Source organism: Ornithorhynchus anatinus, chromosome 18, assembly GCF_004115215.2.
Source record: "Ornithorhynchus anatinus isolate Pmale09 chromosome 18, mOrnAna1.pri.v4, whole genome shotgun sequence".
NCBI lineage: Eukaryota > Metazoa > Chordata > Mammalia > Monotremata > Ornithorhynchidae > Ornithorhynchus > Ornithorhynchus anatinus.
Window position 1 is genome coordinate 41,349,090 of NC_041745.1, and position 20,992 is coordinate 41,370,081.

General features: G+C 44.7%; 1 protein-coding gene across 1 annotated transcript in view; it reads right to left on the reverse strand.

Annotated features, from left to right (window-relative positions):
- The window catches only part of CACHD1 (cache domain containing 1), a 180,649-nt gene that overhangs the window by 72,165 nt on the left and 87,492 nt on the right, over nt 1-20,992 (reverse strand). Inside the window, 1 exon segment of the mRNA XM_029083275.2 lies at nt 14,514-14,662. Within this exon segment, the coding sequence (XP_028939108.1) occupies nt 14,514-14,662 (149 nt within the window).

Below are 20,992 nucleotides of genomic sequence, written 5' to 3' on the forward strand. Positions count from 1 at the left end.
AATGGATCCCAAACCTGGGGCCTGGGAGTTCAATAGCAGGATAAGGGGTCCTGCTCCTCTTCTGACCTCTTCCTTTCACCTACTTCCTCCTGAGGGAGAGCAAGTCCTCTCAGACCTGTTCAGCCACAGCGATCAAAGCAGCAGGACACTCTGCTCAAGCCTGGACAGTGGAGGCCATGGGGGAGGGGCAAAAAAAGGTTCCAGGAGATTAACCCCCCAACCCCTGGGGAAGGAGCCCATAACCTGAGGAAGCCGGGGGGCTGAGAGAAATAGGGGTGTCTCTGAGACCCGACCAACGGCTAAACTCAGACCATCAATTCAACACCTTCTGACTTCCCCATCATTCCAGGGCTTCCAGAAGGCTGCAGAGGAATTTCTGTGTATTTGGATGTTGGGAAGCAGTGAGGCCTAGTGGAGAGAGTACAGGGCTGGGAGTCAGAAGGACCAGGGTTCTAATCCCGGCTCTGCCATCTGTCTGCTGTATGGTCTTGGGCAAGTCACCTCACTTCTCTGTGCCTCAGTTACCTCATCTGTAAAATGGGGATTAAGACTGAGAGTCCCAAGTGGGAGAGGGACTGTGTCCAACCCAAGCACCTTGTACCTCCCCTGTGCTTATTACAATACCTGGAATATTGTAAGTACCTAAATACCACAATTATTACTATTATTATTTTAATTAAGAAATGTGGGGTGGCTCTGAGTGCTCCCCTCACCCTTTAATTCATCCCCACCCCAGCGACAAAGCACCCAGGCACTTGGTTCCACTGGCTGTGGGTTTGGAGAAACAGAAAAATTCTCCCTTCACTGACCTAATAAGAGGGAAAACCCCAGTCTCCCAGCCGAAGTAGCTGGAGAAACCATAATTATCTGAGTGACTGATCTCAAGACAGAGACAGAACTTGAAGGCAGTACAGGAGCCTAAAAAAAACCGTGCTCTTGCTGAGCAGAATATTGATGCGGCCTTATTATCTCCAGTCAAACTGCAGGTCACCAACGGGGACAGGGAAAGAAAGTCGTTTAAGGCTACAGACAGGAGGGCTAAAGAACCTGGAAATGTCTTCACGAACCACAATCACTCTGAGAGCAGAAGGATGGGAGGGGGGCAAGGGTGGTACAGAGTCAAAGAGGGACAGGTTGGGACAGAGAAAAGGAGAAAGAATGGAAGGCAAAGGGAGTCTACTTTGTTACAAATGGAAATGTTCTGCCGAAATCGCTTTGCAGCCCTCACAAATGCTGACTGCTCAAGGGCTATTAGGGCTGGGCTGCGAATAAAAGGTCTTGGAAAGGCCTTTGGGGACCACTTATTGGATCTTACCTAAAGGGGTTTCCCTCGCTTATGATATCCCCCTTCACTCCTCTAAGCCCCCTCCCCAATTTAAATTTTGGCCATTTGGAGCTTGTCATTAAGCAAGTGGTAAAAGAAGCATTTCACGGGTAACTTACATCACTCAGGGAGTCAATTATCTTTACTGAGCGCTTACTGTGTTCAGAGCTCTTGGAAGAGTACAATAAAACAATAAAACAGACACATTCACTGCCTAGAGAGAGCTTACAGTCTAGAAGGGGAGGTAGACATTAATAGAAATAAATAAATGACAGATATGGATGCTAAGTGCTGTGGGGCAGGGAGGTGGAGTAAATAAAAGGAGAAAGTCAGGGCATTGTAGAAGGGAATGGGAGAAGAGGAAATGAGGGCTTAATCAGGGAAGGCCTCTTGAAGGAGATGTGTCTTCAGTAAGACACTGAAGTGGAGGAGAGTTATTGTCTGATATAAAGAAGGAGGGTGTTCCAAGACAGAGGCAGGACATTATCTCCCAAGCACTTAGTACAGCGCTTTACACACGGTAAGCGCTCAATAAATATGATTGACTGAGTGGATGAATGATGTGGGTGAGAGGTGAGATCACACAATGCTCTCTTAAGAGTTTGGACTATGGAAAGGGAGAACTAACAATTACAACGCACTAAAAAATTCTACACCAATGAGTGATCTTCAGGACACTGTTCTCAAGGAAGGTTGACCAACTTCTGAAATTTGCATCTGGAAGAAAATGTCAAGACCCAAGCAACATAACAGATCTTGAAATGGGCAGATGATTTGGAAACAAAATTAAATGCTGTTCTCAGCCATCTTCTTTCTCCTCCCCTTAAAAAAAAGTGTCGGCAATTACCATCTCCGAGTAAATTCATTCCCAGGCTCGGCAGAAAAAAAACATATTTTTTATTCCAACTGGCTTCTGCACTTATTCTCATTAGATCAAAACATTAGCTGAAATTCAGTTTCAAGAGAAATAACCCCTCATTCTCCCTCTCCCTAAGGAGGAAAAAAAACTTCCTCTGGATTTACTTTCATGAACAACTGATCGAAACTGCATCCCGAGGGAGCAAACAGAACTGTGACTCCCACTTTGATCTCTTCCCCATGGAGAAATTCACTCCCTGCCTAGCTTGCAAGATGTTCATTTGATTGACGTTTGCTCTGATGTGCAAACTGCTTTGAACTTCATACATTTAATTCCCATCAGGCTGCAGTCATTTTTATTCTCCTTCAACAGGATTTACAAGCGGGAGATCAGCAAATGCAGAAGATAAAATAAATTTGCAGAAGCTTTGAATCTTACATCAAAACAGTGTTCGAGTGAGCTCCGATTGGATTTCCTTCAGCCCCAATTCACAGTGCAAATCAACTTTTTCCCGGGGTTTGGGGTTAGGACAAAATAAGATCATGCAAAGGAAGGATAGCTTTGCCCATATTCATTAAGGGTTTACTCACGAAATCTCTTCCGGGTCTTCATTTATAATTCCCGAAGAGGGGATTTGTCACGCAAGTCACAAGCAACCCACCAGTTTTCTTAAAATCTCCCCACGATAGCCTGCCTGTTTTACTCCTCGGTCCCAGGATAAGTTACGAGACAATCCTTAGCTCCAGCACGTGCCTGCTGTGTGATCTTGGGCAAGTCACTTTACTTCTCGGGGCCTCAGTTGCCTCATCTGTAAAATGGGGATTGAGACTGTGAACCCCACATGGGACAGGGACTGTGTCCAACTTGATTTGCTTGTATCCACCCCAGTTCTTAGTACAGTGCCTGGCACAGGGTAAGTGCTTAACAAATACCACAATTATTATTATCATAATTATCATTAGAGTGATAGTCATCACTGTGGTATTTGTTAAGCCCTTACTAGGTGCCATGCATTGTACTAAGCACTCAGGTAGATATGAGAGAAACAGTGCAGCCTAGTGTGTAGAACACACAAGTCAGAAAGATCTAGGTTCTAATCCCAGCTCTGTCACTTGTTTGCTGTGTGACCTTGGGCAAGTCACTGAACTTCTCTGTGTCTCAGTTCCCTCATCTGGGAAATGGGAATTAATGACTATGAGCCCCATGTGGGACGTGCGTGGACTGTGTCCAATCCAATTAGCTTGCATCTACCCCAGCCCTGGCACTTAATACAGTGCCTGCCACATAGTAAGCACTTAACGAATACCATTTAAAAAAAGCAATCGCGCCCAACACAGAGTCAATCAATGGCATTCACTGGGTGCTTACTGTGGAGAGCACTGTACTAAGACCTTGGAAAAGTACAGTGCAGTCGGACAGATAATTCCTCTCCCCCACCTCAAAGTCTTATTGAAGGCACACCTTCCCTAATTAAGCCTTCCTCTTCTCCCATTCTCTTCTGCACAGTTCTTACTTGTTCCTTCATTCATCCTCCCTCACATCCCCATAGCACTTATGTATATATCTGTAAATTATTTATTGATTGATTTATATTGTCTGTCTCCCCCTCTAGACTGTGGGCTCATTGTGGGCAAGGAATGTGTCTGTTGTTATAATGTACTCTCCCAAGCACTTAGTACAGTGTTTTGCACAAGGTAAGCACTCAATAAATAGGAGTGAACACAACAGAGTCAGTAGACACTCTCCCTGTTCACAATGACCTTCCAGTCTAGAGGTCCTATCCCACATGGGGCTCGGAGTCTAAACAGGAGGGAGAACACTTTATAGAAGAGGAAACCGAGGCACAGAGAATGAAGTGACTTGCCCCAGATGACACAGAAGACACAGAATGTTTTAAATTCTGCCTTCTGAACCTCTTTTTACCCTGGCAGGATCTCATGAGATCACACAGCTGTTACCCAAAGGGCAGGAGGTTGGGCAATAACCAGAAGACTGGCAGGCAGGAAGAGAATAAAGGTGTGGGGTTTTTTTCTTGTTTTTATTGGCACAGAGATAATATTATGAACTAGTTATTTATGAGAAAAACAGCTGTTGAGTCTGAGTAAAGTGCCCCCTTTCTCCTGTCCATCAGATAATCAACGGTATTTATTGACTGTTTATTGTGTGCAGAGCACTGGGCTAAGCGCTTAGGACAGTACAATCCACTAGTAGACAAGATCCCTGCAAGCAAAAATGACATGGATAGCATCCAGCTCGGTTTATTTGGGAAGAGTCTTAAAGTGAGCTCCCCTCCTCTAGAAACCCCATACCTACTTCAAAGACCCCTTAGAACAATCTTGACCTGCCAGTATCGCTCCATTTAGCCAGATCTAGTCTGACCCTCTTTGCGAAGTGCCACTCTCCAAATATTTGAGCAAAATCACTGAAAAACATCCAACAAGATTCTCCTTATCAGCCACTTAACTGGATGGGAGTGAGAATAAAGGTAAACAAAGAAAGAGCTGGGATCAAATCAAACATCGCATGAGCAAATATTTAGCCATCTTTTTAAAGAGGAGGGCAAAACAGACCACCTCAATGGGAAAGATGCATTTATGGACTAACTGATACTTAAAAGCAGGTTTGCTTATTCCAAAGGCCAAATGAATGGACATATTGAACAGCTGTCAAATAATGTGTAACCACGCAGAGAGTGCTTTACATTCACACTTTTCACAAATTGAAAGGGATAATCAGATTCCTTTAGCTCTTAGCACCGGTGTGAAAGAAAGCAGGGTGGGTGCGTGAACCAAATTCCAGGTCGAACCTAAAACTACAAACTCAATCCAGGAGAACCCTGGATCATCCCAACCCTGTCACTTTTAAGATGCCTACACAGGGGGCTAATGAACTGGACCTATTTCCTGGAGAGAAAAGGCCTACTGCCTTATTTTGGAGAATCTGAGGGGTGCCCATCCATGAATCCCCTCTAGATAATAACCTCTAGATTGTAAGATCATTGTGGGCAGGGAATGCGTCTGTTATATTGGTATTGTGTACTCTCCCAAGCGCTCAGTACAGTGTTCTGCACAGAGTAAGCACCAAAGAAATTCTATTGAATGAATGAGCTCTTTAAGACTCAGTTCCCCATCTGAAACGCGATCTGGGTGGCCCACAGGCCAGCTGGCAATAATAGTTACAGAGTGAGGAGGACCAGAGCAGTTGAGAAAGCTTAAAACATCACCCAGGGTCGACAGGCGGGAAGAGTAACTGAAGGTGTGGGGTAGGCCCAATCTTGTTCAGTGGATTCGACGCAGCCATGTTGGGTGGAGGGTGGGGGGAATGGGAAAGGAAATTGAGAGAAGGAAAGGGCAGAGAAGAGGGAGTAAGCTCATCTTCTAGACTGTAATCTTGTTGAGGGCAAGAATGTGTCTGCTTACTGTTGCATTATACTCTCTCAAATGCTTACTACAGTGCTCTGCACACAGTAAGATCTCAATAAATCCAAATGAATAAATGAGTGACCCAACAAGAGACCTGAACATTGGTATTAGAATTTGTTTCTGCTCCTCCCAGAAACACATTTATCTCATCAAGTGAGCAGCATCCACAGTCTTCAAGACACTAGGCCCCAAATGGCTAAATGTGAATGAGTGCACCCTTACAGCCCCCACCCAAGGAGACCTGCACATTTTGGTCAACGTTGAGGAGTGTGGCCTTGTGGACAGAGTACGGGCCTGGGAGTCAGAAGACCTGGGTCCTAATTATGGCCCTGCCACTTGTCTGCTATGTGACCTTGGGCAAGCCACTTCACTTCTCAGTGACCTCATCTGTGAATTGGGAATTAATGACTGGGAGCCCCATGTGGGACATGGACCGTGTCCAGCCTGATTTGTCCGCATCTATCCCAGAGCTTACTACAGTGCCTGACACATAGTAAGCGCTTAGCAAATACCATTTTTTTTTTAAGTAATGTGTGGGCATGCACCTGGAAAAATGTTCAAACAAAGATTTTCATTAGGCACCCAGAGCTAAATGCCTTTACAACACTCTGCTACCCACAGAGCCCCATGATCAACAATAACAAGGAGGTAATCTACACAAAAGAAGCAACCTTGAGTAGTGGCTAGAGCATGGGCCTGAGAGTCAGAAGGTCATGAGTTCTAATCCCAGCTCCACCACTTGTCTGCTGTGTGACCTTGAGCAAGTCACTTAGCTTCTCTGTGCCTCAGTTATCTCATCTTTAAAATGGGGATTGAGACTGTGAGCCCTACGTGGGACAGGGAATGTGTCCAACCCGATTGGCTTGTTTCACCCCAGTGCTTAGTACAATGCCTGACACATAGTAAGCACTTAAATACCATTATCATTATCATTATATTATTATTTTATCTACCATGTGCAGAGCACTGTACCAAGCACTTGGGAGAGTAACACAGATTTAGTTGTCACAAGACCCCTTGATCTCCAGGATCTAGGAGAAAGACAAAAATCATGTACAGATTGGAAAGATGGGGAGAACTTTGAACAGAGATAATAATAATAATAATTATGGCTTTTGATAAGTGCTTACTATGTGCAAAGCACTGTTCTAAGTGCTGGGGGAGATACAAGGTAATCAGGGTGTCCCAAGTAGGGCACACAGGCTTCATCCCCATTTTACAGATGAGGGAACTGAGACCCAGAGAAGTTAAGTGACTTGCCCAAAGTCACACAGTTGACAAGTGGCAGAAGCAGGATTAGAACCCACAATCTCTGACTCCCAAACCCAGGCTCTTTCCACTAAGCCATGCTGCTTCTCCTTAAGTGCTTAAATCGTAGAGGGTGTGAATAATATGAATTAAAGACAAGTGGCTGTGGATACCTCAATGCTGAGGTTAGCATCTGGAAGGGCATGACCTGGGGAGAAGGAAAATTCATCGGAAAGAGCCTCCTGGAGAGGGTGGGATTTCCCAAGGGCTCCGATGAAGAAAAGAGCTGACGAAAAATCTGGATTACTAAAAATCACCGTTAGGCTGCCCAAAGAAATGTCACATTCAGGGGGAAACAGGAAATTCGTTCCAGATCTGGCTGGCGACCAACGGAGCTGTAGTACTGACCAACCTACACTTAGGCTGGGACAGTTGGCCTCACCCCAGGCTCCACCTCAGACTCCTTAAGTGGTTCCATTTCCAGGCCCTTTTCAAAATCAAGTAGCAAGGTGGGATCACAACAACAGAGTCCTGGAACGAACTCAGTCTCCCAGGGTTGAAGAGGTACTCAAACTCGCCTCAGCTCTGCTGGGCGGGATTTACGAGGAGAATGGAGGAAGGTGGAAGGAATATCCAAACAGCTGCTGTAGGGTGCGCTGAAGTTGCACGACAGATAATAAGAGGACTGAGGAAATGCTATAAGGCTGCGGTAAAACAAAGCCACATCCCACCTGAAATCAGGGAGGCAGCTGTAAAGGACAGAACAGTAAGGCACAAACTCAACCAAGAAAGACTGAAAAGTCGTGTGGCTTAGTGGGTAAAGCAAGGGCCTGGGAGTCATAGGGACCTGGGTTCCAATCTCAGCTCTGCCACTTGTCAGCTGTATGACTTTGGGCAAGTTCATTCATTCAACCGTATTTATTGAGTGCTTATTGTGTGCAGAGCACTGTACTAAGCGCTTGGAATGTACAATTCAGCAATAGAGACAATCCCTACCCAACAATGGGCTCACAGTCTAAAAGGGGGACGCAGACAACAAAACAAAACAAATAGTCAGGCATCAATACCATCAAGATAAATAGAATCATAGATATATGCAGATCATTAATAAAATAGAGTAATAAATAATACATACAAATAGGCACAAGTGATGTGGGGAGGGGAAGGGGGTAGAGCTAGAGGGAGGGAGTAGGGGAAGTGGGGAGGGAAGGAGGGGCAGAGGGAAAGGGAGGGCTCAGTCTGGGAAGGTCTCCTGGAGAAGGTGAGCTTTCAAGTAGGGCTTTGAAGAGGGGAAGAGAGTTTGGCGGATATGAGGAGGGAGGGCATTCCAGGTCAGTGGTAGGACATGGGCCAGGGGTCGACGGCCGGACAGTTGAGAACAAGGTACAAGAACAAGAACAAGGTGAGGAGTTAGCAGCAAAGGAGCGGAGTGTAAGGGGTGGGCTGTAGAAGGAGAGAGGGAGGTGAGGTAGGAGGGGGCTAGGTGATGGAGAGCTTTGAAGCTAAGAGTGAAGAGTTGTTGTTTCAGGGGTGGGGACAGGCGGTGGCTCGCCTCACGGCAGACCACAGCTCGATTCACTTCACTTCTCTGGGCCGCAGTTTCCTCACCGGTAAAATGGGGATTAAGATGGGGATTAAGACGGTAAACCCCATGTGGGACAGGGACTCTGTCTAACCTGATTAGCTTGTATCTATCCCACTGCTTAATACAATGCCTTGGTACAGAGTAAAGGCTTAATGATACCGTAACAAAAAAAAAAAAAGAAAGAAAGAAAGGAGTGGCTCTGTTGGAGCTGAAGCTTCCAGAGGATTGTTATCTTGTACTTTTCTAAGTGCTTAGTAACAGTGCTCTGCAAATGGTAAGGGCTCAATAAATATCACTGACTGATTGATGACTTGAAGAGGCCAAAGGGAAAATGGCATCAGGACTGCAAACAACAGAGAAGCAGCCTGGCCTAGTGGAAAGATTACAAGCCTGGGAGTCGGAAGACCTGGATTCTAATGCTGACTCTGCCAAATGTCTGCGGCATGACCTTGGACAAGTCGCAACATCTCTATGCCTCAGTTACCTCATCGGTAAAATGGGAATTAAGACTGTGAGCCCTATATAGGCCAGGGACTGGGTCCAACTCAGTTATCTTGTATCAAATCCAGCACTTAAACAGTGTCTCGCACATAGTATGTGCTTAACAAATACCCCTCCCCCCCAAAAAAGACAGCCAAGCAAAAGACAGTTTTTGTGTATGCCCAACATCCCAAGGATTTTAGGTCCCATAGAGATCATCTTAGCCACTATCACCACAGGACAACTATACCTTTTAGTCTATAGCATGAATAGTTCATGGATTTTATAGATTTTTCCAAAAAATATTCAACTTAGGGAGTATTTAATTAGAATGCTCTGCTACTTGGGTTAAAAAAATCAGATTTTCATTTTAAAAGTTTGGGCTTTAAGTTTCATTTTTATGATGCACATAGAAGATCTGCACAGCAAATGTTCCTTTGGCAAACATTACCCTTTTCCATTGCTTACAAATGGCTAAACGTAACCTTGACATCCCAGATACCTGTCAGTCACCATAGTACCACTAAGGTGATCTTGCTTCCCTGAGATACCAGACTCTGGCAGCAACCCAAATTTAGCAAGATCCAAATTTTGGTCAGGAGATGAGGGTTTTGGGAGTAGGAGAAGGATGAAGACACTCCCCAGAGATTAGCCAACACTGACCACAGTGTCATTTCCAGAAGGAAACTTCAGATTCTTTATGTGGGGAGACGGGACATCGCTTCTCTGCCAAACGTCCTCAAAACCCAAACCAAAAACCCCTTTCCTCTACGTCCAAAAGAAGGTTTTGAAAATCAATGGTCAGATTTTCATCGGGGTGGGTTTCTCTTCCTGCCCTCCTCTTGTCTTGTGAGGAGAGATTCTGAAAACGGGGCAGATGGCAGACAAAGCCACAGATGCCTGCTGCCTGCGGAATTGATGCCTGGGACCACCAGATCCATAACTACCGGTGAAGGGGGTCCACAGAGGACAAGAAGACCGATCCTTTCAACAGGAGACTTGGACGTGAGCTCAGTCCCCAGGATTTGTTCCTCTAGGTGAGTAAGAGACATCGGAAGGCTCATAAACAGTAACAGACACCCGTGAAATCCGGAGTGGGTCCCCGGGCTGGCGTTTCAATCTCAAGGCCAGGGTCAGCCATTGCCGGGCTGCCCCACGAGGACTTTGCCACCCAGGGGCTTTGAGCTCTTCAAGGAACAGTTCGAGACAGCTCCCAGACTATTTCTTGGGGGCCCCTGCCGTGCCAAGAGAAGGCAAGCTGGATCTGGGACAGGTTCCCTCCTTTTTCACTCAAGATACTCCCTAAAATGTCTTTGAATGGCCAGAGAGTGATTTTCAAAAGGCACCAGAGAAATGGGAGATGGCAGCAAAAATGACCGAAGAAATCTAGTTCGCGGTATAAAATTTCTCCATCCAACTGGGGATTCTTTAGGAGAGGAGCCAGATCACCACAGGCAGGTGGACCAGAGGGACCATAAAGTGACAGGATTGCCACTGCAGAGTGGGCTTGTAGCCCAGCACCCTCATCTTTTGTCTTTAGAACAAGCGTGACTATTGTGTTAATCTTTCAGCAAGGAAAATTCCACACAAATTGGACTGTGAGTTAGCTTGCTTGCTAACAAAAAGTGGGGCAGCCACTAGAGAGAGAACTGCAATGCTTGCTGGCTTTGCTCACTTTCTAATTGACTGTGAGAATCAGAGCCTGCATGGACAGTCACCTCTATTGCCTGCTTGAAATGTAATACAGGCAGATAATCATTCATTCATTCAATTGTATTTATTGGGTGCTCGCTTTGTGCAAAACACTTGGGGAGTACAGCTTGAGACACATTCCCTGCCTTCAGTAAGTCTACAGTCTAGAAGGGGAGCCAGATTTTAATAGAAATAAATAAATTTCAAATATGTAATCCATCAACAAGTGCTTAGACACATAAAATAGAGGTAAAAGAAACTATCCTGCCTGCAAGAAGCTTACAGTCTAAGGAGCTGAATGAAATTCTATCTTTTAAATTCTGCATTATGGGAAGGGAATGTGGCCTTTAATCTGTTGCACTGTACTCTCCCAAATGTGCACCTAATAAGCCCTCAATACCACTGACTGATTGACTGAATGTCCAGAAACACTCTTCAGAGCTTCATGACCCTCCTCTGGGAAGCTGACAGGAAGCAGGAATGGCCCTGCAATAAGTGATTCTTGTTTATACTGTCTTATTTTCCCTGCCTAAATCAAATGTCATGAAGATGTTTGAAAATAAACCAGGTCCAGGGCTGTTCTTCGTTCTGCCTGGATTTACGACCTTGCCAGAGGCCCTGTCAGCTAAAAACTTAGAGCACCCCAACTTAACCTCTTGCTCACTCTGACAGCTCAGTGCCCTGGTTTCTTCACCCATGAAAGCACAGGACACTGCAGATAGTGGACAGTCCCTCTGTCTCTCCAGCTCCCTCCCATCCCCCTCAACTTGACTTGAGCGTGAAGCCAAGAAGTTTAATTTGAACAGCAGAGGGAGAAAGGCTGATCTTGGCATCTGTGTCAATAATAATACTTGTGGTATTTGGTATTTACTATGTGCTTGGCACTATCCTAAGCGCTGGGGTAAATACCAGAAAATCCAGTTGGATGCAGTCCCTGTCCCACATGCAGCTCACAGTCTGAATCCCCAGTCTACAGATGAGATAACTGAGGCACAGAAGTAAAATGACTTGCCCAGGGTCACAAAGCAGACAAGTGGTGGAGCTGGGATTAGAACATATCCTTCTGACTCCCAGGCTCACACTCTCTTCACTAGGCCATGCTGCTTCTCTCAGAGAGACCCAGAAAGTCTTGAAACAGACAAAGGGCAGATAACAGAACATAGCATGTTCCCTTGATCCACTCAAAACCTTTCCATTTCAATCAATCAATCGTATTTACTGAGTAATCACTGTGCGCAGAGCACTGTACTAAGTGTTTGGGAGAATATAACATAGCAACATAACCAAATCGGTAGACACATTCCCTGCCCACAATGAGTTTACAGTCCAGAGGAGGCTTACCATCTAATGCTGTGACTACCTGCAGCTATCAGAAAATACGATGTTACCACTGACAGTGTATGTATGGATCCAAAAGCTGGACAGTGAAAAAACACAACAGAAAGAACATCAATTCTTTCGAAATGTGGGGCTGGAGAAGGCTTTTGCTAATACCACAGATTGACCAAAAAACAAACAAATGGATTTGGGAGCAAATTAAACCAAAGTGGTCTTTGGAAGGCCAAATGACTCGACTTAGATTAACATATTTTGGACACATAATCAGGAAGACTAATTCTCTAGAGAGGACTCTAATGCTAGGAAAAGTCCAGGGAAAAGGTGGAAGAGGCAGACCAGCAGCTAGATGGATAGAGACCACAACAGTGATAATGGAAGAACCATTAGAAAGGTTACGGATTACAGCAGAGGATAGGACGTTCTGTAGAAAATATATCCATGGAGTTGCTATGAATCAGAAATGACTCGATGGCACTTAATAATAATAAAACTAAAAGTCCTATCCTGCCCAATATGAGTTGGTTAATCCAGTGAAGATTACAAAAAACGATTAGAGGAATGGAGAAACAAGAGGAATCGATATAATTCTCTTGAGTCGGATCTTCCCAAATCCTCCCCGGCTATAACTAAAGCCGTCTGTCTAAAGAGAAGTAGTGTGGCCTAATGGACAGAGTGCAGACCTAGGAGTCAGAGGGGCCTAGGTTCTAATTGGGGCTCTACCATTTGACTGTTGTGTGATCTTGGACAAGTCACTTCATTCTGTGTGTCTCAGTTCCGTCATCTACAAAATGGGGATTAAGACTGTGAGCCCCATGTGGGGCGGGGACTGAGTCCAAAGCGATTAGCTTGTATCTACCCCAGCGCTTAGTCCAATGCCTGGCACGTAGTAAGTGCTTAATAGATACCATAAAAAAAAAAGCAAAACCACTTTTCGGGGGCTTTGGGGTTTTGACACTGCTTTGAAACTCATTATCTTGTGGTTTCCCTCCACCACCATAGGGTCTTTAGGGAGCCTGAAACACTGGAGCTCACATGGTCCAGGACATTAATATTTACATTAATGTCTGCCTCCCCCTCTAGACTGTAAGCTCACTGGGGACAGGGAATACGTCTGTTATATTGTTATATTGTACTAAGTAGAGTGCTCTGTACACAGTTAGGGCTCAATAAATACAACTGACTGACTGATTTGGCACCGTTTTGTTGATCCAAGGACAAAGCTCAGAACCAAGGTTTTGCCCTCCCATTTTCTCTGAGTTTGAAGGCCCCTGGACTAATCCAGCAGGATAAATGATATGCCCTTCTACTGCACAGGACATTAGTTTGCCTGCTGGCCACTGGGCACCAGGTCTGAAAAAATGGCCAAGAAACCAGTCCTGGCCCTGCTGGCCACCACAAAAGAGGGAAAGAAGGAATTCCTTCTCTCAGCTTTTCCCCTGGAGCCTCCAGGTTTCTTCTGTGGAGGAAAATGATCTCACTGTTTCCTCCTTTCCAGCAGCCTCCGGTAGGCATGTTCTCTGCAACTTTTCCTTGTGGTTTCACGCTTGAGTTCTGGGGTGCTGTGCCCTAATACCTATGCTTGTCTACAGAGGGAATGGTGGGTGGAAGAATGGATTTTCCTCTCTCAATGCTAAATGGAGTGAAACATGCAGGAAGATGCCTTGGATTAATTGGGAGGAAAGTCAAATTACCCAAGAGATTTACCCTGACCAAACTGAACCCCACAAAAAGAACAAGGCATGGGACAGAGAAATGAGGGTAACGATGCTCACAATTACAACATTCTCCCATGCAGCCTCCCTTCCAGGAAAGGTCATGAAACAGGAGTTGTGCCAGCAAGATGCCAATGCAGTGGAGAATTTTTTAAAACACGCTGTCATTCCAATGACTATATACGCCCCTAGTTCACACCATCACTAGATCATTGCTTCATGTCTGTCAGATACAGTCCGATTATTAAGACGCTTACAGTCTGAGGAAACAGTTGCTGATTGACAAACAAAAGTCACTCTTTTTCCCTCTTGATTTGGAACGCAATTTTGGGGGTAGTTTGGAGAGAGGACGGTAGTTTGTTTTAAAGTCAAGAGGAGATCCATCAGAACTTAAGAATGCCAGCATGGAAGACTAGGACAGCCTCGCTCATGGATGATGAAAAAGGAATCGACCCTCAGATGGGTAAATTAGCTGACACTAACCAAAAGAGGATGTCAGCTCTGAAAGATGCCACGTCAGATTGCCCAACCACAGCCAAACCTTATGAAGGCAAACAAATCCACTGCATTAAAATACGACAAAGAAAACCAAGTCTCGTCATCTTTAACTCAACACTCCCCATGTCAACAGCAGCATGCTTTGTTCAATCCACTTCTTCAGTGAGGCAGCTAAATGAGGATTCATTCCGGGAGGCAAGCAGTAGCTACTTCCTATTTCCCGGTTCGTTGGTGGGCAACGGTTTGGAGGTGCTACCCACTGTCTGTAGCCGGAAAGGCATAATAAGCTTTCCACAATTGGGGAATCTGCTTTCTCAAGATAACATACCATACCCACGGGATTACGGGCACTTACTCCATCATGGACGGTGGAATGGTGCAACAGTCTTGTATCGCTGTCAGCGGAGATGTCAAATGAGCGGTATATGATGCTTCCACGACTTGTTTGTTCCGATTCACCACATCCAAGTAACGGTTAAACTTCTCTCGGATTTTCTTGGCAAGCTGTAGAACAAACAGACAGACAGGATGAGTCACCTGTGTTTTCTTTACCAAGCAGAGAGAAATATGCTGCTTAGGGTATTTAGAGTAAGTTTTCAATGAAGCAAACTAATCTTGCTTGGGTATTCCCTGTCTCACATTATTTTCCATTTTGCATTGTACTCTCCCAAGCACTTAGGATAGTGCTCTATGCTCAGTAAATGCTTGATAAACACCACCTATTCACTGTTGTCGGACTGTGAGTTCATTGTGGGCAGGGAATGTCACTGTTTACTGTCATATTGTACTTCCCCAAGTCTGCACACAGCACTTAATAAAAATATCTTAATGAATGAGTGATTGATAGTGGACTGAACCGATTAATTACATGATGAGGTGGGCAGAGGAAGGGGGTGTGACACATGCAGGATGTCACACAGGTCCAAGTGTGGCATAAAAATTACATTTAGTGCCTTATAGCATATCCTGAATTATTGACTTGCATTCTCTGGTGTAGCAAGTCCAAATGGCATTTACCTACCAACTCCTCGCTTGGAAAATGAGAGCCTGTTTAATTTCATTACTACTACTACTGAATGAGCTGGGTTCTAATCCCAGCTTTGCTACTTGTCTGCTCTGTGACCTTGGACAAGTCACTTCACTTCTCTGTGCCTTGGTTTCCTCATTTGCAAAATGGGGATAAAGACTGTGAGCCCCAGGTGGGAATGGTTTTTTGTTGTTGTTGTTGTTTTAATTGTATCTGTTAAAAACTTACTATGTGCCAGGTATTGTATTAAGCACTGGGGTACATACAAGATCATCAGGTCAGACAGAGTCCCTGCCTCATGGAGGGAGTACAGTCTAAATAGTCTAAATCCAGTCAGAGACAGGATGCAGCAGATTTGAGAAGCAGTGTGGTCTAGTGGATAGAGACCAGGCCTGGAAATCAGAAGGACATGGGTTCTAATCTGGGATCCACCACTTGTCTACTGTGTGACCTTGGGCAAAATCACATAACTTCTCTGGGCCTCAGTTACCTCATGGAGATTAAGACCGCGAGCCCCATGTGGCATGGGGACTCTGTCCAAGCTGATTAGCTTGTATCTACTCCAGTGCTTAGTACAGTGCCTGGTACATAGCAAGCGCTTAACATATGCCATAAACAAAAACAAAACAAAAAAAACCCCCAAGAAATATATGCACATCTTGAAGATTGGAGAGGTCAACCTAGGGACCTAGAAAAAATGTAAGGTTGACAACAAACATTTCCCGTCAGGATCTATTCATAGACACTTTCTTCCTTCTTAGACAAAAACCTTTCCTTCAACCTGCTCTAGCTTCCAAAATATGAAGTGGTTATTAATAATCTACATCCTGTAGCGAATATTCACATGTTCCACTCGCTTTCAAATTTTAATAAAGTTCCTCTCTAGAACAGATTACATTTTTCCTGGTTTTGAAAATGAATGATTCAATCCTCTCCTCCTCTGATTCAAGAAATGAAAACTAAACTTGCATTTGAAAAGGTATTTGGTCTATTAAAAGGCTTCGAAACTGAAAATGTCTTTTCTAACTGCTATTAACAGAAAATTACATCATGATCGGCTTTCATAGTTAATGAGGACCAAATGGGTCTGAGCAAAGATCAATCGATCATTGGTACTTATCGAGTGTTTACTGTGTGCCAGGCACTGTATTCTGTTACCGTTGCTCCCATCAAATTCTACAGCTCAATTACGGCCTCCAAGGAGAGGCAGTTTAAAATGGAATGTTGTTCAAATGAAATGGCTTGGAGGATACCTAATTGGCTGTGTAGAATGGTGCAGTAAGAATACAATGGAGGCCACCTAATCATCTCTTTCACGCTATAATGCAACTTTTCCCCATCCAAGAGCTTACAGTTGAATGGAGTCAAATCCTCAATTTCCCACAAGCAAACGGGTTTTATGTCTACCAAACCTTTTTCTTTCATTTGTGGATCACCACATCATCAAGTTCCTAACTTGTACATCCCTCAAGATAAGAGAATTAAATTCAGTAAAGTGGCTGGACCTAAGATGCCTTGTCAACAACTTTTCAAGATTTTTCAAAACTTTCCATATTCTAAACAACAAAGTAACCCTGATGTGATAAGCACAAGGCTTAAATATGAACAGAATTGTCATCGTTTTCATGCCAGGAATTCAAAGGAGGCTTTCTAAAGACAGTCACCCATACTTTTTTAGTTGCTGCAGGATCCTCGGAAATGGCAGATACAGTACAAGCTCAGAACAGATAGTTGGGTTTTGAGAAATCATGTAGCATAAAATCCCCATGGAATCAGTTGAAATTAAAGGTTTATCTTCTTGAGGTTGCAGCCTGTTCATAGTTAAAAGTATACTGACAAGTGTTTGATGAGTTATGCACCAGAACTTGTTTGCTGTGTGATCTTGGGCAAATCACTTCTCTGTGCCTCAGTTAACTCACTCTGTAAAATGGGGGTTGAGATTAGGAGTCCCACGCGGGACAGGGGCTGCGTCCAAACCAATTTGCTTATATCCACCCCAGCGCTTAGTACGGTGCCTGACACATAGTGCGCATTTAACAAATACCACAATTACTATCATTTGTAGGCTTTCAACAGCTTTGCTGGGGTGACTTCTGGGAGTGCATGATGACAGTGGAAAACACAGTCCCTGCCCTCAATGAACTATCAGGTAACTGCTTTACTAAGACCACATCTCCTTCAGAAAGCCTTCCCTGACTAAGTCTTCATTTCCCTTGTTGTGGGCAGGGTACACGTCTGTTTACTGTTATAGTGTTCTCTCTGAAGAACTTAGTACAGTGCCCTGCACATAGTAAGCGCTCAATAAATATGACTGAATGCATGAATACTCCCTCTCCCTTCTTCGTGGCTTAGATCTGTGCCCTTTATGCACTTGATCTTCACCCCTCTCTCAGCCCCACAGCTATGTTCATTTCTGTAATTAATTTTAGTATCCGTCTCCCACTCTAGACCATAAGCTCGTTGTGGAAAGAGAATATGTTCTTTAATTCTCATATATTGTACTCTCCCAAACCCTTTGTACAGTGTTCAGCACATTCTAAGCTCTCAATAAATACAAAAGATTGATTGCTTGGTACAATGATCTGCACTCAGTAATTGTTCGGTAAATACCACTGGTTAAATGATCAATCTGATGGGGAAGGCAGAGCTTGGATTTATAACACAGAATGGGAAGAGACCTCTCAAATGCCCACGCTTAAACTACACCAGTCAAACGCCCACACTTAAACATATGGGGCAAACGCCCACGCTTGAACTACACCGGCTTCCACGAGACATTATGATAAATTTCTATTGGCAGCAGAGTCCCAACCTGGCATGGATCAATCGTGATGCAAACATCTGGTTGCATTAAAGGTTCCTCCTATTCTTGTGATACCCAAAGCTCCACTTAAACTAGACAATGTTTGTTTCTTTCTGTCTGGCCAATCTGTCAGCCCAGGAAGCTGCCTAGGTTCTAATCCTGGCTCCGCCACTTGTCTGCTCTGTGACCTCGGGTAAGTCACTTCATGGGTCTGGGCCTCAGTTATCTCTTCTGTAAAATGGCGATTAACTGGGTGCCACGTGTGGGACAGGAACTGTGTCCAACCCGATTATCTTGTACCTATCCTGTGTTAGTATTCATGTCTGGCCCAGAGTAAGCTCTTAACAAATACCATGAAAAAAAAACTAAAAAAGCCCACTCACTAAAACTCCAGTTCAAATCAAGATCAGCCACACAGTATCTGCCAAGAGAATCAATCAGTTTGAGTGCTTACTGTGTGCTGAGAACTGTATTGAGCGCTTGGGAGAATACAATGTAACAGAGTTGGCAGACTCTTTCTCTTCCCCACAACGAGCTTATAGTCTAGAAGATCCACTAAAGAGTTTTAGAAGGTTCAGTAACCGATCTACACTAAGAGATGCATTTTGCTTTGTGATCCTATGCAGGCTAAGGACCTGGATAAGATATTTTCATTCACCGGTATCTACCCAGCACTTACTGGATGTGGGACCCTGTACTAAGGGCTTGAGAGAGGACAATATAACAAAATTAGAAGACACATTCCCTGCCCAAAACAATCTTACAGTCTAGAGGAAGAGAACATTTTCATTAACAAACAGCTACTGGATACAGTACTCCTCTCTTCGGTTCAAGTCATACCTTTCCCATTCTTACAGTTCAACTGCTATCTTCATTCTTTTCTAATCTTCCTCCCTCTCCACCCCTGAGATGTTGCTGAATGCGGATAAGAGAATATAACTGTAACTGGGTTATCATCCACGGGGATCAATTCTTAGGCTGATCCATCATTCCAGCAGGCCATGGGTCAAACGGCCCGTGGTTGGCAATCTGGATCCCAGGGGAATGGGTTCCAAATGTCATCGCTTTAATTGACACGGTTTCATCCCAACATCAAGGATTTCCTTTCTCTCTGCGACTTTCTTCTTAATTTTCCCAAAGACGTTTGGATCATTTGCATATTTCCCGGGAGCTGTTCTGAAATCGCCTTTCAAATCCCCTTTTACCTAAGCTTTCTGTTTCTGAAGGTTTGGAGAGAAGATAGGCAGGGGGTGAAGAAGGTATGCTTGGGCAGAGGGAGAGTTATCCTGGCTATTCTTCCCTTGTGAAAAACCGTTCTCGGTGGTCTCCTTAAAATAGGTTCCTGTGAAGCGGACAGGGAAAAGCTAATGCAGATTTACCCAGAAGGGTTGAGGATCTGCAGCAAAATTCACCTTGCCCATTAAAACTTCTGACATTTTCTTTTAAAAGCTACTTGAGAGGGGAAAGATTTCTTCTCCCTCTAGACTGAAAGCTCATTATGGGCAGGGAATGTGTCTGTTGTATTGTTATATTTTACTCTCCCAAGCACTTAATATAGTGCTCTGCACACAGAAAATGCTTAATAAATACAGTTGACTGACTGACTAGTTAAATGACTTACTCGAGGTCACCCAGCAAGCCGTGGCAGAGTTGGAATAAGAATCCCAGTCACACGCATTTTTCAGTACGCCACACTCTTTAGTGGAAAAATATTGCACGGAGATGCATTTGCTGGATCCCATTCCCCTGCCCTCCATCAGTCTGGAAGGGATGTGGGGAAGGGGGGCAATCATGAGGCTTCCAGACCTCGTTCAGCCTGGTCTGGTTCTTTTTTTGGCCAGGGCTGACCGACACCACTATACTGACCAAAATTGGGGAGCCCTACCCTGACATAACAGAAACATCTGGCTGCCCCTTCTGGGCTCTCCTTGCCCCCACCAACCTTGTCTTCAATTAGACCCCAAATCTGGGAGCAACGTGGCCCAGTGGAAAGAGCAAGGGCCTAGGAGTTAGAAGATCTGGGTTCAAATCCCAGTACCTTCACTTGTCTGCTGTATAACTTTGGACAAGTCACTTAGTTTCTGTGGGGCTTAGTTTCTTCACCTGTGGACACAATCCCTATTCTCTCTCCTACTTAGAAGGTGAGTTCCATGTGGGGCAAGGACTGGGTCCAACATAATTACCTTATAACTACCCCAGCACTTAGAACAGAGCTTGGCACATATTAAGTTCTTAACAAGTACCAGAATTAACTATCTCTTAATCTTCGCCTCTCATCTCCTGGAAGCTTCCCCAGCGCAAGCTTCAGACCTCAGTTTCTCCAACTGAGGATGGGAATAAATGCTCCTGGCTGGCCCTGGGAAGTAAGAGCTGAGGAAAGGTCCCACTGGCTGCAAATTAATGATCTAGAGTTAGCTGTCTGGGGATGGTAGCAATTCAAGGAAGGCCTGCTTGCTGACCTCCTTGCCTGCTGTCTCTCCCCACTCCAGTCCATACTTCACTTTACTGCCTGGGTCATTTTTGTTCAGCTCACTGTGAGGAGGAAATATGGGGTCACAGTGGATACCAACTGACTTGGGACAAGAGACAAGTGAAAAACTTCTTTCTTCCAACTGTGAGCCAGGAAAAAGATCCATGAAGACAAGTGCCTTGTGAGAAGCAGCATGGTCTAGTGAATAGAGCACAGGCCTGGGAGTCAGAAGGACCTGGGTTCTAATTCCTCTTGGTCACTTGTCTGATGTGTGACCTTGGACAAACCTCAGTTACCGCATCTAAAATGGGGATTGATTGTGAGCTCCAGGTGAGACGGGGACTGTGTCAGACCTGATTAGTTTGCTTCTAGCTCTGTGCTTAGTACAGCGCCTGACACAGAGTAAGTGCTTAGTAAATACCATAAAAAAACCCCAAAAGCCAAAAAAGCAAGTCCAGAGCATTTTGGGGTCATGCTTACTCTGACTTTATGACCAAATCCACCCGTTTGCCAGCAGCATTCCACCTGAAAACT